The following is a 15,428-nucleotide window of genomic DNA, read 5'->3' as shown; positions in this document are numbered from 1 at the left end:
CCCCCTCCCTCACCCCCCTTCTCTCCCCCTCCCTCACCCTCTATTCCTCCCCTCCCCTTTCTCTCTCTCTCTCTCTCTCGCTCCCCCTCCCTCACCCCCTTTCTCTCCCCCTCCCTTCCCCTCTATTCCTCCCCTCCCCTCTCTCTCTCTCTCGCTCCCCCTCCCTCACCCTGTCTCTCTCCCCCTCCCTTCCCCTCTATTCCTCCCCTCCCCTCTCTCTCTCTCTCTCTCTCTCTCGCTCCCCCTCCCTCACCCCGTCTCTCTCCCCCTCACTTCCCCTCTATTCATCCCCTCTCTCTCTCCCTCTCAGGGGGGTAAGATCCCGGTGAGGTGGACGGCTCCAGAGGCCATCGCCTACAGGAAGTTCACCTCAGCCAGTGACGTGTGGAGCTACGGCATCGTCATGTGGGAGGTGATGTCATTCGGAGAGAGACCCTACTGGGACATGTCTAATCAGGATGTGAGTATTATTGTCATGTTGAACTTTTAAATGTTGTTCTAAGGTGTATAGAAATATTCATAGAATTCAAAATTCCAATCAATCAAATGAATTCATGAAGCCCTCTTTACATAAGCAGTAGTCACAAAAGTGATGTTACAGTAACCGGGCTAAGACCCCAAAGCAGAGGCAGTGAATGAGTATTCAGATGACCCTTCTATTTGTTTATGTTGTGTCATAAAATGGAACCTTCTCAGACATAACAACTCAGCTAGACAAGAGGATTCCCATTGGAAATGTCCTTGACAATGAGCAGATTCTCACAAAGGCAGAATATCACACATGCACGTTACCTCCTCTGTCCTTCTCTTTGCTACGTCCCCCGAATCTCACACAATGAGATCTATCACACATGCTCACACTCACAAACACCCCCAACACACACACACACACCAATGAGCTCCATATCCCCATCCGTCCAACGGGTCTCTCTGGAGCCTGGTTCACCAGGCATGGCCAAGCCAGCAGATGTTCCCTCTCTGGGCCAGCAGCATGCCGGCAGCGACTGGTGGGACACACACAGGGAGGAGGCCTGGCATTACCCACAGCATGGCCTGCTGTTCTCTTCAGGCAGAACACACACACATCTGTGTACACTAATAACACACATGCCAACTCGCACACACAAAACACACACAGACACACAGGCTAATGCACACATGATGCACTGACCAACACAAATACAGAAGTCTGTGTACACATACACATGCACACTTACACACCTATGATAAGTGCACACACACACACACTCACATGCATGTAAATGCACTCACATACACTTATGCACCATTTGTCAAGATTCTGCTGAATTGCAGTGGTAGCATGGGCACCTATTGAGTGTCGTCCCATTTCTGATGATGATTCATTTTCACACGCTAGAATCTCTATCGGTGTTGACTTTTCCTGACTTTTCCCTGATTCAACCTTTAAGGGGTAACAATCCGTCATATGGTATACCATATGAACATGCTACGATTTAGAGAGGGACCGAGCGTTTGTCTTTCTATCGAAAACCCTTTTTGTCCTTGTATAAGGCCATGTGCAGCATAGCTACAGCACAGCACTACTTATCTACCATCAGGCCTCCCTAGCCTTTGCAGTTTCTACGGAACAAGTGTCAAGTACCTGCATTTCACCACATTAATTATATGCACTCAGCCCATTCCCAAGACACTTTCCCACAGTGTCGGAGTATAGGTCCTCTCCATCCTTTTATGCAGACGTGTGATTCGCTAGTGTCAAGTAGGAAGGGCACCTCAGCCTGAGTGCTGTCTGTAGATTAATCGGTGAGAGAGAGGGGGAGAGAGAAAAGCAGAAAGATAGAGGAAGAGAGAGAGATTGACGCTAAGTGAATTGCTCACTAACCACTCACTGAAACAGAGAAACTAGGGCCTGGTGTTACAGTGAAGGGGTCTAGAGGAAGAGGGCCTGGTGTTACAGTGAAGGGGTCTAGAGAAGAGAGGGCCTGGTGTTACAGTGAAGGGGTCTAGAGGAAGAGGGCCTGGTGTTACAGTGAAGGGGTCTAGAGGAAGAGGGCCTGGTGTTACAGTGAAGGGGTCTAGAGAAAGAGGGCCTGGTGTTACAGTGAAGGGGTCTAGAGGAAGAGGGCCTGGTGTTACAGTGAAGGGGTCTAGAGGAAGAGGGCCTGGTGTTACAGTGAAGGGGTCTAGAGGAAGAGGGCCTGGTGTTACAGTGAAGGGGTCTAGAGGAAGAGGGCCTGGTGTTACAGTGAAGGGGTCTAGAGGAAGAGGGCCTGGTGTTACAGTGAAGGGGTCTAGAGGAAGAGGGCCTGGTGTTACAGTGAAGGGGTCTAGAGGAAGAGGGCCTGGTGTTACAGTGAAGGGGTCTAGAGAAAGAGGGCCTGGTGTTACAGTGAAGGGGTCTAGAGGAAGAGGGCCTGGTGTTACAGTGAAGGGGTCTAGAGGAAGAGGGCCTGGTGTTACAGTGAAGGGGTCTAGAGGAAGAGGGAAAGTAAAAGGGAAGCAGAAAGGCTTCTATATATCTCCGCTTTTCCTACAATTCTCTGATTTACTGCACATTATTGATCTCCTGTAATCATGAACTGGAGTCTAGTGACTTCCCTCGGATGTCTTCCTAATTGGCCTTCTCCACGGTACTGTCTGGCAATGGTCCACCTACCTTGTCACTCTGAGCAGCCATATTTAGACCCCTGTCTAGCATGAACTTCTGGATTCAAATATGTTTTATTACATATAAAACATATACAGGTATCAATGTAATGTATACAAATTACTTTTTTTTTTTTTTACAAAAAAAGACAACAGGAACATACCAAAAATGATAACAGGAGTATTACATCAAGATATCATTGTATTTAAACATAGCATGAACCTCGAATGACCACCTTCCACTGACTACCTTCTCCACAATAGTCCTGTCTAACATGACCCTTACTGACTACTTTCTGCCTTCTCCACAATAGTCCTGTCTAACATGACCCTTACTGACTACCTTCTGCCTTCTCCACAATAGTCCTGTCTAACATGACCCTTACTGACTACTTTCTGCCTTCTCCACAATAGTCCTGTCTGACATGACCCTTACTGACTACCTTCTGCCTTCTCCAGAATAGTCCTGTCTGACATGACCCTTACTGACTACTTTCTGCCTTCTCCACAATAGTCCTGTCTGACATGACCCTTACTGACTACCTTCTGCCTTCTACACAATAGTCCTGTCTAACATGACCCTTACTGACTACTTTCTGCCTTCTCCACAATAGTCCTGTCTGACATGACCCTTACTGACTACCTTCTGCCTTCTCCACAATAGTCCTGTCTGACATGACCCTTACTGACTACCTTCTGCCTTCTCCACAATAGTCCTGTCTAACATGACCCTTACTGACTACCTTCTGCCTTCTCCACAATAGTCCTGTCTAACATGACCCTTACTGACTACCTTCTGCCTTCTCCACAATAGTCCTGTCTGACATGACCCTTACTGACTACCTTCTGCCTTCTCCACAATACCCTCTGCCCCCCTCTCTGTCCCCAGGTGATCAATGCCATAGAGCAGGACTACCGGCTGCCCCCTCCCATGGACTGCCCCTCGGCCCTGCACCAACTCATGCTGGACTGCTGGCAGAAGGACCGCAACGCGCGGCCACGCTTCACTGACATCGTCAACACCCTGGACAAGATGATCCGCAACCCAGCCAGTCTCAAACAAGTGGCCAGCATCCCTGCAGTGTGAGTACACACATTGAAAAATATATGTAGGCTACACACCCCCCTCAAACAAGTGGCCCCCTGCAGTGTGAGTACACACACACATACTCAACCTAGGCACACTCAAACTTCCTTAAACATGAATGCCTATTCCTCCACTCTGCACCATCAAAGCATCTCTCTCCTCTTTCTCTCCCTCCCTCTCTCTCTCTCACTTACTTACCTTACTTACTCCTCCTCTCCCTTTCTCTTCCTCTCACTCTCTCCTCCTCTTTCTCTCTCGTCCTCTCCCTTTCTCCTCTTCTCCTCCTTCAGGCCTTCCCAGCCCCTGTTGGACCGTTCTATCCCAGACTTCAACACCTTCAGTTCAGTGGGAGAGTGGCTGGGAGCCATCAAGATGACCCAGTACAGAGACAACTTTCTCAACTCTGGCTTCACCTCCCTGCAGCTGGTAGCACAGATGACCTCTGAGTGAGTCACACACACACACATGCAGAGATGGGCATTATTTCGGGTCACATGTATTTGAAGTATGTATTTCAATTACTTCTGAGTATTTTGTAATTGGTATTACACTGGGCTAAACTATGCGCCGATGTATTTTGTAGCAAGATACTTTCGAGAGACGTAATTTGTATTTTCAAAATACAAAATAATTTGACATCCCATTTTTTGGTATCAGAAGTCTGATGGCACTATGGTGTGATAAGAGCGTCTGCTAAATGAACTAAGCATCCTAAGTATTATTGGCATGAGCTCCGCCCCGAAACAAGGCCAATAATAATACCCAATAACTGCTTCGCAGTTCATTTTGGTAAGTTCATTTTCACATCCAGAGTGACTTGCTCCATTAAGGTAGATAAACAACAACATGTCACAGTCACAGCAAGTCACACGTTTCTGTAACCTTTACTGAGCATGTTGTTGCTGTTCGGGCTTTTTGCAAATGGTTTTTCTATTTTATGACACAAAATACACATATTATAATTAAATACATGACAAAATACAGGTATTTTGTAACAGGCTCACCACACACACACACACACACACACACACACACACACACACACACACACACACACACACACACAGAACACACACACACACACACACACACACAGAAACACACACACACACACACACACACACACACACACACACACACACACACACAGAAACACACAGAAACACACACACACACACACACACACACACACACACACAGAAACACACGCACACACACACACACACACACACACACACACACACACACACAGAAACACAGACACACACATAAACACTCGTGAGCAAGCATTCATGTACACACGCACATATCATCTAAAATCGATGATAATCCTGTCCAAATATTGGCCGTAAGAAACACCGCTTTCTGCTTTCTGTGCATTTGATGTTTTGTAGCATCTTTCTGGCTTCATAATGTTGTTTCTGAAATGTAGCATCATGATTTTAATCATCAAAGAGAGCAAAGGCCAGATCACTGAGAGGCAGACACATTGGGCTTGTTGTTTTCTTCTTCACAGCCAGGCCAGTGGCTAACAGTCCTGACATGACTTGGGGCTTTGGTTATCTGTGTAAATGTATTAGGCACCAAATGAATGTATGTTTATGTACCGTACTTGCTTCTTCAGTGCACACAGTTGAGGCATTGCAGATACAGTACTTCATACACATTTTAGTATTGACATATGTCCTGTCTTGCTTTCGCTTCCTCTCTCTCTCTCTCTCTCTCTCTCTCTCTCTCTCTCCCGCCACCCCCTTCTGCTCTCCCCCTCCCCCTCTCCCTCATTCCAGAGACCTTCTCAGGATAGGTGTGACCCTGGCGGGCCACCAGAAGAAGATCCTGAGTAACGTTGCCTCCATGCGGGTCCAGATGAGCCAGTGCCAGTCGCCCACCACCATGGCATGACTGGAGGGGGCGCCGTGCCACGGGTCGGGCAGCATTCAGGCAGGCAGGGACTACAGCAGGAAGGACTACACCCCTCACCGAATGACTCCCAACCCGTCGGGACGCGCCAGGGTCGAGACTGTCATCCTCATCTAATGGAACATCATAATAGCAGTAGACCAGGGTCCAGACCAATACTAACTCAATATCACCTTCCACTAATCTGAGTTATAATGAGTTATGATCCAGAGTTCAGTGGGTTCAGAGAATGTTTTTTCTAATCTTAATCTGTGAGTTCTACAGTCCTGGAGTCTGGAGTGGACAGATTATCATCCTAGTCTGAACTATCCCAGAGTTCCATGGGTTCAGATACTTTTGTCACATCTTAATCTGTGGCCATGGACTATACTATCATCCATGGATTATCATCAGTGTGTAGGCCTGTGTAATTTCACATCTGGAGCACAAGGTATATAGAATATGATCGTATTGTACTGTAATCTAACCCCAGACCACCACAGAATGACAAGGTGATGGAGTCTGGGACTATCAGATGTATATCTTTACTGGATGATGGTAGACTGGAGAGGAGGACCAAGTGGAAGCCATTATGAAGAGGAAGTTCATGTCATCAGAAGGTCTCTGATATGTAATTTGAACCCAGGCCTTCAAAGACTAGTGAGGATGCTTGGCTTGGCTAGGAGCAGCGGTATGAAATGCGCGTAGGAAGAAAGCAATTCAAATTCATTGTCATTATACACACATACGGAAAAGGATACAGAGGCATACAGTGGTGTATGGTTGGTTTGGTTTGACCATTTCTCAAATTGTATTTTTTCTTCATTCAAAACTTTTGACATCTTGGAGATCTCCTCAAGGTCAACAGTTGAACTGGCGGGAAAGGAGAGCTTTTTGAGACATTTGTTGATATCTTGTTTTGTTTTTTAACCATAAAAGCAGGGAACTCAGATCTCTCTTCCATGTTTTCACCTTAACACTACCTGTGAATGTCTGGGCTGATGGCCTTGCCAAAGGACTTGTGAAACGGCCTTGCCCAGATTCGGAGAATATATACAAATATGTATATCTCTAACTCAATATGAATATATCTTCAGAATAAATCTTCATATTGAAGGTGATGTGTATGAATATGTATGTGCAAGACTCTCTCTGCTTGCATTTTTGGCAAAGATGACGTTTTTGTGCACTGAATTGTAATGGAGATGGACACATATAATGCTGAGGGGTCACAATCCTGAAATAACTTTGACCTGGAAATAAATGTACAAAGGACCATGTACAAATGACTGTTTCTGTAGATGTGTATAAAACAACTGTAGGGATAAAAAAAAGGTGACCAAAACGTCCATTCTCTGGAGAGCCCATGTTAAATGTGAGTGTATCCATGCCGTATCTTGCTGATGAGCACTTAATGTACAGATTAGGTTGGTTCTTCTTTATTTATTTGTTGTTTGTGTTGGAGTGATTGGAACCGTCCAGAATGGGAAGGAGAGTGGAGAGTGTCTCGTCTCATCTGGCCAAATGTCCATGGTATGTATCTCCTATCCATCCTCATAGTAACTGCACTGGCAATGAATATCATACATCCTCACAAATGTGGAGTATTTGGAAACAGTAACGGTAACGAAATAAAGAATGATCATGGAGTTGCTGGGGTCAAGTTCAGGATTTCATTATAACTACATATCATTGCCATTTAAAACACGGCCTTCATTTTCCTTGACATTCTCTAGTCATTCTGGCTGAAGAAGGGCGTCATTTACTTCACATTCGGACATTTTAGGAATAGCTGATAAGCTAATCAAGACATCTCAGATTGGAGCGTTTTCCGTGTGTGTGTGTGTGTGTGTGTGTGTGTGTGTGTGTGTGTGTGTGTGTGTGTGTGTGTGTGTGTGTGTGTGTGTGTGTGTGTGTGTGTGTGTGTGAACGAACATCTGGGCCTGGCTTTGCCAACAGATGCCTGATGCCATCCTGATGAACACACAGACTTAAACAGCTTACAAAGGCACACACACGCACACACACACACACACACACACACACACACACACACTACAGTCAGTCCCCCATGGCCAGCTAGAGCTGAGCCACTGACTTATCTCTCCAGACCACTACAGTGTCACCATATGGATAGCCTCTGTGTTAGGAGGAGAGGATGTAGCGCCTCCAAGGAGTTCTGCTCATACATTAGTCCATCACACACCTGTTACCTTAAGTGGCTAGCTTTATAGCTATTAACATAGTGCACTGAAATCAAAGTTCATTGTAAGTATAGGTAAGTTACGTTCCACATACTTTGTCCACTATTCATTTATGTGTCCATAATGGGGTGAAAACTTCCACTTTAGTCAAATTTTCACTGGTTGTTAGGATTTGCACCAATGTCTATATGTGGAGCACACTATTGTAATTGGTGGGAGAGGTCTATTCTTAAGATGGAGACTACTGAGGACATGAATGCTTTCTTGTTGGCGTTTGAGAGAGAGTATTCTTTTGAGTATGTTTTAGATGGTGGTCTAGGAGGTGAAGCTGACGTGAGGGGGTCTGACGGGTACATAGGGTTGATTGTACTACTAGCCCAGCTCTTGTCTATGCTAGCAGGCCGTGATTGGTGTAGTGTAGTCTCAAAGATGGTCTTAAACGAATCACATTGGATCTCAACTATGTCTGACACAAGGTGTAGGAACCTGCTGGTTCATGGTAGGTTGAACTGCTCTGATGAATGTGACTCGGCCAAAGTGAAAACTTGTTTTATTACCAGTCAAATAAAGGAGCCAAATGAAGACGCTGATCCACAGGAATATCCACTTCGTTAAAGCAGGAATTCGATGGGAAAGTAACTACTCACCGCTGTTAAAGATACAGCTGTAATCAGTAGCAGTGAATTATGACTTATGAATCACATATAGCCATAATAATTACAGTGCATTTGTCTGAGAACCCTGTTGATTTCAGTGACAGCAGAGGGGAAAGGCAGTTGATTATCTACAGATTAGGCCCAAGTATAAAGTTGTAACACAAAACACCTTAACATCATTGTATCGATCCAGTGGAACAGCATCCTTAGGTGTCGTGTAATGACAAACTACTGCTTCCCCAAACACAGATATCCTAGCTTGCTGTTACCACTAACCAGCCTCGGACAGCGTTGGGCTATTATTTTAAGAGGAGTGTGGATCCATGACTAAGACTGAGGTACCCACCGTGTCATCTGAAATTAGAAATCGATGGCAGCCCATTAGCAGGTTATTAAGTATCCGCAACCCCTTTACCCTTTCCTTCTCCCCTCTGTCTCATCTCTCCACCCCTCACTTGATCCTCGTCTTGGCCATGCTCCAGCTCATTTATCCGGGGTGTAACGAACCTGTCTCGGGCCCAGGTCTGGGTGTGGGTTTAGGTCTGGGCATCGCCAGGCCTGGCTGCCTTGAGCTAGGACTGAGAAATGACCTCTATCTGGATCACTGCTCCAGTGCACAAGGCAGACATGGGACCAGGCCACCTGATGGGGCCTCAAAGTCTGGCAGGGGTCTGATCAGCCGCAGGGAAAGAGACGGATGGAGCTGGGTCCAGGCATACACGTGCACACACGCACACACGCACACAAACTGATACAGGCATAGATGCACACACACAGACACACACATAAACATATATACACACACACAACAGACTATTGGCTCCCTCACAGCTTCTCCACCACAGCTCTTGATGAAGGGAGAGTGGGTCAGGACCTGACAGTGTGTGTCTGTGAGGGAAAACGAGAGAAGAGAGGAAGTTGGCAGACATTAAAACAGTAGCACTATTCTTTAAAGCAAGGTGTATTGGATATATAATATATCCTGTATATATATATATATATAATTGTTGTAGTGCAGCCTATAATATAGACCTAAGACCACCTGAGTTGTTTCAATAAACCCTGTGTGACAATCTATACGTTAAGCTCGTTAGGTTGACACCTAGCAGTTCAAATGACTTTCAACATCATTCACACAAGCCCGGAGTACGCTACACATAACCATTCATTCTTCTGATTAATCATGTATATTTACGCAATGCAAGGATCTCATTTCAATTCATTAGCTACGCTTCCAATCAACCACGTCTCAAGTATTTGCCATGCAACATGTCTGTGTGAATGAGATGACAGTGCAGTCTGTAATTCACATTTTTCTCATTTTTCCATTTGCTAATGTTTGTCTTAGTAAAATGCTGACTCTAATAGCATTCCACTTCAATATTGTGACATGAAAAAGCAATCAGTGCTCTCTCCATAAAAGCCATTTCAGAATTTCCTGTCATTGTCCCATCTACTCCTCTTACAAAATATGTGCCTGATTTACTTCATATATATATTCATAAATGTAAAAGGACTGTTGTGTGGATTACTTAAGTAATATGGCCTAGGGGGTGTGGTATATGGTCAATATACCACAGCTAAGGGCTGTTCTTAAGCACGACACAACGCGGAGTGCCTGGATACAGCCCTTAGCCGTTGTATATTGGCAATATACCACACCCCCTGGGCCATATTGCCCGAGGTGCCTTATTGCTATTATAAACTGGTTACCAACTTAATTAGAGCAGTAAAGTAAATGTTTTGTCATACACAAGGTATACGGTTTGATATACCATGGCTTTCAACCAATCAGCATTTAGGGCTCGAACCACCCAGTTTATACTTTGGTATAAGATTTTACAATGCCATCTGTTTTGATTTGTCCGGTCTCTGTCTGAAAAGTGGGCCTGAGTGTGTCCATTCTTTCTGATGATTGCTGTTGCAGACATGTCGAGGCTAGTTCATGTTTTGGAAAGTGTTGGATGGTTTAATTTAAAGATTAACACAACCAGCTAATTCCTCTATCTCTGTGTTCTTGTATTTCAGATGATGAACACACACACACCCACACACACACACACAAACACACACAGCAGGCCCAGCATTGCTCAGGACAGCCAATAAGGATGAGGACAGCACGACAGGGAAGATGACCTCACTTTACTGTACACACAAGACGAAGGAACCACATTTGTTTGTGTGTGTTTGATTTCCTTTGTGTCTCTCTCTGTATAGCCACTTGTATATTGTGACGAGTATGTGTCTGAGTTTGTAAACTGTAACTTTCTGAGAACTATTGTACTAAAAATGCACTCAATAAACGCTTTGGAAGACAAGTAAATCACCGGCAGTCCCAGACTGTGTGAACAATTATGATTATTACAGTTTTTTCTATTGTGAGAGCAGAGCAAAATAGTTCAAAGTTATTATTCAATAACGCAACAGAGCCATGCTGTCACTGAAATGCATGAGGCTGAGAAGCTGAAGGATAATCCTTTTGTGAATAATGCTTTTCGATTATATTGGGGGCGAAATATGCAGCTCTTGTCACTCCTGTCACTCGCCCACACACACACACACACACCTGTCATCACTGCACCACTGTAAAAAGCCATCAAGTCGCTAATAAACGAGACATCACTCCAAATCCACAGAAACTTCCTAAGAAATCAACACTGAGCGTTGCCAAGACAAATGACAATATTGAGACAAACTAGCTGAAATGAGCCTCTCCCGCTCTCCCTACTCACGCTCACACTGTAGTGTGTGTTGGCAGACTGAAGCCTGCTCCTACACAGGAGAATGTGCTGGTTTATGAAGTGACTCATAAGGCATGGGGACAACACTCACTGCACTGCTCCTTCATATTAGTTGGTAATGGATTGATAACATCCTGTTCGTTATAGTAGAGAGAGAAGTGCGATGATTTTGCCAGGGAAGGGAGAAATAAATTGAAAGGGGGTGTAAAAGCGACCTGTTACATGACGAGGCATTGAATCAATCATTTATTTCCAAAGTGCATTGGCAATGGATTTTGTTCTATACAACTTGAAGAGGGTTGTGCCAGCTAACACAACATACAAGCCACTTTCTACTTTGGTTCTAAACTGTCACAACAGTGAACCTGAAGACATTAAGGCATGGATTCAATCTGATCACACGTTGTCCACAATGCACGTGTTTTAAAGGCAATGTTCCCACTTTCACGGAGAACACATTCACAGTAAATGCTGCACAAAAGTAGAGACTCAGAGCTATACAATGGTGCATCATACACTGCAGTTGAGGAACAATGGGAAATTAATTCTGCTTGAAAAGTTAATAAATTTGAACCCCACTTTCGAGAAAATGACCTTTGAATGTTTTGGTATACCTACTGGAGAGCTCTTCTTTGTCTACAACTATTCAGCATCATTCATACCCTCTTGAGCCTTAGTTAGCCACAACCATCTCTTAACGATTCACATGTGACGCCATGTGCTAAACCGAGTGAGAAGTGTACTAAACAACCACAAACGTAAATACTAAATGTGGTGAAAGTAGTAGCCTACAATAAGGAAAAACTCCAGGTAAAAATAAACTTTATCTAGTTCTTGGCCTTTATCCTAATCTGACTTTGTTGCAGGTCATGTTGTTCTTCACGTTACCGTCTCTGGTAAAAACACAAATAAAATCTATGTTAATTTGTCACATGCAAAGGATACAGAAGGTGTTACTTGCATATTTGCATAGTAGGAATATGGACCTCCCAAGTCTAAGGCACTAAGGTTCAATCCCGGGCTGTATCACAAACGGCCGTGATCGGGAGTCCTATATGGTGGCGCACAATTGGCCCAGCGTTGTCCGGGTTGTGGGAGGTTTTGGACATGGGGGGCTTTACAAGTAGGCCGTCATTGTAAATAAGAATTTGTTCTTAACTGATTGCCTAGTAGAATAAAGGTTAATTAAAAAATTATAAAAATCCGAAAGAGTCCAGACACTATTAGATTATGCTTTACATGGCAGACCTATCCAAACTATTAGATGATGCTTACCCAGACACACTTGGGACCCTGGAACTAAACACCTCCCTCTGCAATTGGATCCTGGATTTCCTGATGGGCCGCCCCCAGGTGGTAAGGGTAGATAACAACACATCCACCATGCTGATCTTCAAAACGGGGGCCCCGCAGGGGTGCGTGCTCAGTCCCCTCCTGTACTCCCTGTTCACTCATGACTGCACGGCCAGGCATGACTCCAAAACCATCAATACGTTTGCAGATGAAACAGAAGTGGTAGGCCTGATCACCAACAACGATGAGACAGCATAAAATGAGGAGGTCAGAGACCTGGCCGTGTGATGCCTTCAGAGGAAGGCCCTAAAAATTGTCAAAGACTCCAGCCACCCTAGTCATACACTGTTTTCCCTGCTACGGCACGGCAAGTGGTACCGGGGCGCAAAGTCTAGGTCCAAGAGGCTTCTAAACAGCTTCTAACCCAAAGCCATAAGACTACTGAACATCTAATCAAATGGCTACCCAGACTACTTATATTGTCCCCCCCTTTTACGCTGCTGCTATTTTAAAGCTCTACCCACATGTGTATATTACCTCAATTACCTCGACTAACCGGTGCCCCCGCACATTGACTCTGTACCAGTACCCCCTGTATATAGCCTCACTATTGTTATTTTACTGCTGCTCTTTAATTATTTGTACTTTTTTTGGGGGGGGCGGGGGTATTTTTCTTTAAACTGCAATGTTGGTTAAGGGCTTGTCAGTAAGCATTTCACTGTAAGGTTGTAAAAATGCATGTGAAAGAAATGCTATAACCCCCCCCCCCAGCCACATCTAGTTAATTGGATGGGTCATTATTGTCTAAACATGAACACATGTTCATGAAATACAATAGATGGCTGCGATCACCCCCAGCCAATAATGAACCGGCATAATCCCAACTCATATTACTACCAATACAAACTAATTGTCATAGCTGTAGTATGAATCTGTAGGTAGCTAAAGCTAACCAACTAGGTTCATTGTTAGCTAGCTAGCTAAAATTAGGCTTTAACTAGCAATGCAAATAGTTTTCTGATTCTAATAATATTACTACACAGATAATACACGCAATGTTACCTAGTGAGCCAGCAAGCTAATGTTCGCTAGCTAGCGAACAGTACGCTTCAACTTGCAGTGAAAACAACTTTGTGACAAAAATATAAGCTTATAATATCTGAACATTTTGCTAGATTCTTACCCGTATAAATGGATGAACACTTCACTGCAGACTGGAACCATTTAACTCCATTTTGTTTGTAGCTACATCTTGTTTGGCCAGTGTTGTGTCAAGTCACTCGGGTTCACACTGACCGTGGCGTGTGCAGATAGCAATCCATCAAAGTTCACATGTTCCAGAAGACATTTCTGCAAAAAAACTTATTGGAAATATATATAAACATTCAAAATCCTCTCCGGTGAAGTAATGACGTGTGACATAAACGCTTCCAGAAACGGATCACATATGTCAGCTATATTGGAAATGACCTTTAAATGGCACATTGTCTGAATTCTTGATCAGATTGAATCCCACACGGTTAAAGTCTTAACCACTACAATAGACTTTTAGGGCTGGTTTCCGGGACACAGATTACACATAGTCCTGGGCAAAAACATGTTTTTCAATTCTCAATTTGGTGTGCTTTTTATTCAAAGACAAGACTTGATCTGTGTCCGGGAAACTGTCCTATATTATTCAGAACAGTATGATGTCACAACAGAGAGTCATCCAAAGCATCCTCCCACTCCTCTCCCAAGGCTGTGATTGGGTAAGAATCAGAAGAGATAAGAATTGCTTCGCTTCATCATAGGGCACGATATAACCCATCCTGTAACATACTGTAACACACTCCATCTCTCACAGAAAATACTTTAATTGCCAGGTCGCATGGGCCACTTTATTGCACTTGTAGAGCTCAACTAAGTCAATTAAAAAAGTGTAATGGCTATTTCTATGGGTAATGCTCTGTGAGGAATGGCGTTTCCGAAGCCTCTGTTTTAATTGATACTGTTTGTTACTTTAATTGTAGTCATTAAAGTGAGAGAGACGTGGAGGCATATGCACCTGACACAAGGAGAAATACATTACATTAGACGTGCATTGATAGAGTGTGTGTTTGTGTTTGCGTATGCATGTGCTTGTGTGTGTGTTTTGTCTTTGAGAAATGTATTTGATCTGTGCCAGGGAGTTTATCTTCAAGTGAAGAAGGCAGTGCTCTATTCGGTATTAAAGTCACTGGGAGGAAGTTTAAAAAGTGACTTCTCAGCAGAGAATCTTTGCCTTAATCAATATTCCCTGAGCAATCAACTGCAAAATAAAGGATTGTTGCCCAGCGGTAGCGCGGCACTCCTGTAGAGAGGAGAAAGAGAGAGAATGAGGAAGAAAGAAAAAGAGAAAAAAGGCGAGGGAGATAAAGAAGAGAGAGAGAGAGGAAGAAGAGAGAGAGAGAGGAAGAAGAGAGAGAGAGAAAGAAGAGAGAGAGAGAGGAAGAAGAGAGAGAGAGAGGAAGAAGAGAAGAGAGAGAGAGAGGAAGAAGAGAGAGAAGAAGAAGAGAGAGAGAGAAGAAGAAGAGAGAGAGGAGAAAGAAGAGAGAGAGAGGAAGAAGAGAGAGAGAGAGGAAGAAGAGAGAGAGAGAGGAAGAAGAGCGAGAGAGAGGAAGAAGAAGAGAGAGAGAGAGGAAGAAGAGAGAGAGAAGAGGAAGAAGAAGAGAGAGAGAGAAGAAGAGAGAGAGAGAGGAAGAAGAGAGAGAGAGAAGAAGAGAGAGAGAAGAGAGAGAGGAAGAAGAGAGAAGAGAGAGAGAAGAAGAAGAGAGAGAGAGGAAGAAGAAGAGAGAGAGAGGAAGAAGAGAGAGAGAGAGAAGAAGAAGAGAGAGAGAAGAAGAGAGAGAAGAAAGAAGAGAGAGAGAGAAGAAGAGAGAGAGAGAAAGAAGAAGAGAGA

General features: G+C 44.3%; 1 protein-coding gene across 1 annotated transcript in view; it reads left to right on the top strand.

Moving 5' to 3' along the window:
- The window catches only part of LOC112227388 (ephrin type-B receptor 1-B), a gene marked incomplete at its 5' end in the record, with an annotated part of 170,651 nt that extends 159,863 nt beyond the window's left edge, over positions 1–10,788 (top strand). Inside the window, 5 exons of the mRNA XM_024392262.2 lie at positions 311–460; positions 3,518–3,711; positions 4,006–4,161; positions 5,503–7,147; positions 10,503–10,788. Of these exons, the coding sequence (XP_024248030.2) occupies positions 311–460; positions 3,518–3,711; positions 4,006–4,161; positions 5,503–5,617 (615 nt within the window). The remainder of the gene's footprint in view (positions 1–310; positions 461–3,517; positions 3,712–4,005; positions 4,162–5,502; positions 7,148–10,502) is intronic.
- Between the last annotated feature and the right edge of the window lie 4,640 nt (positions 10,789–15,428).

The sequence above is a fragment of the Oncorhynchus tshawytscha genome, linkage group LG07 (genome assembly GCF_018296145.1).
Source record: "Oncorhynchus tshawytscha isolate Ot180627B linkage group LG07, Otsh_v2.0, whole genome shotgun sequence".
Classification (NCBI taxonomy): domain Eukaryota; kingdom Metazoa; phylum Chordata; class Actinopteri; order Salmoniformes; family Salmonidae; genus Oncorhynchus; species Oncorhynchus tshawytscha.
Note: the sequence above shows the minus strand (reverse complement) of the source record. Positions and strands in the feature narration are given on the sequence as shown.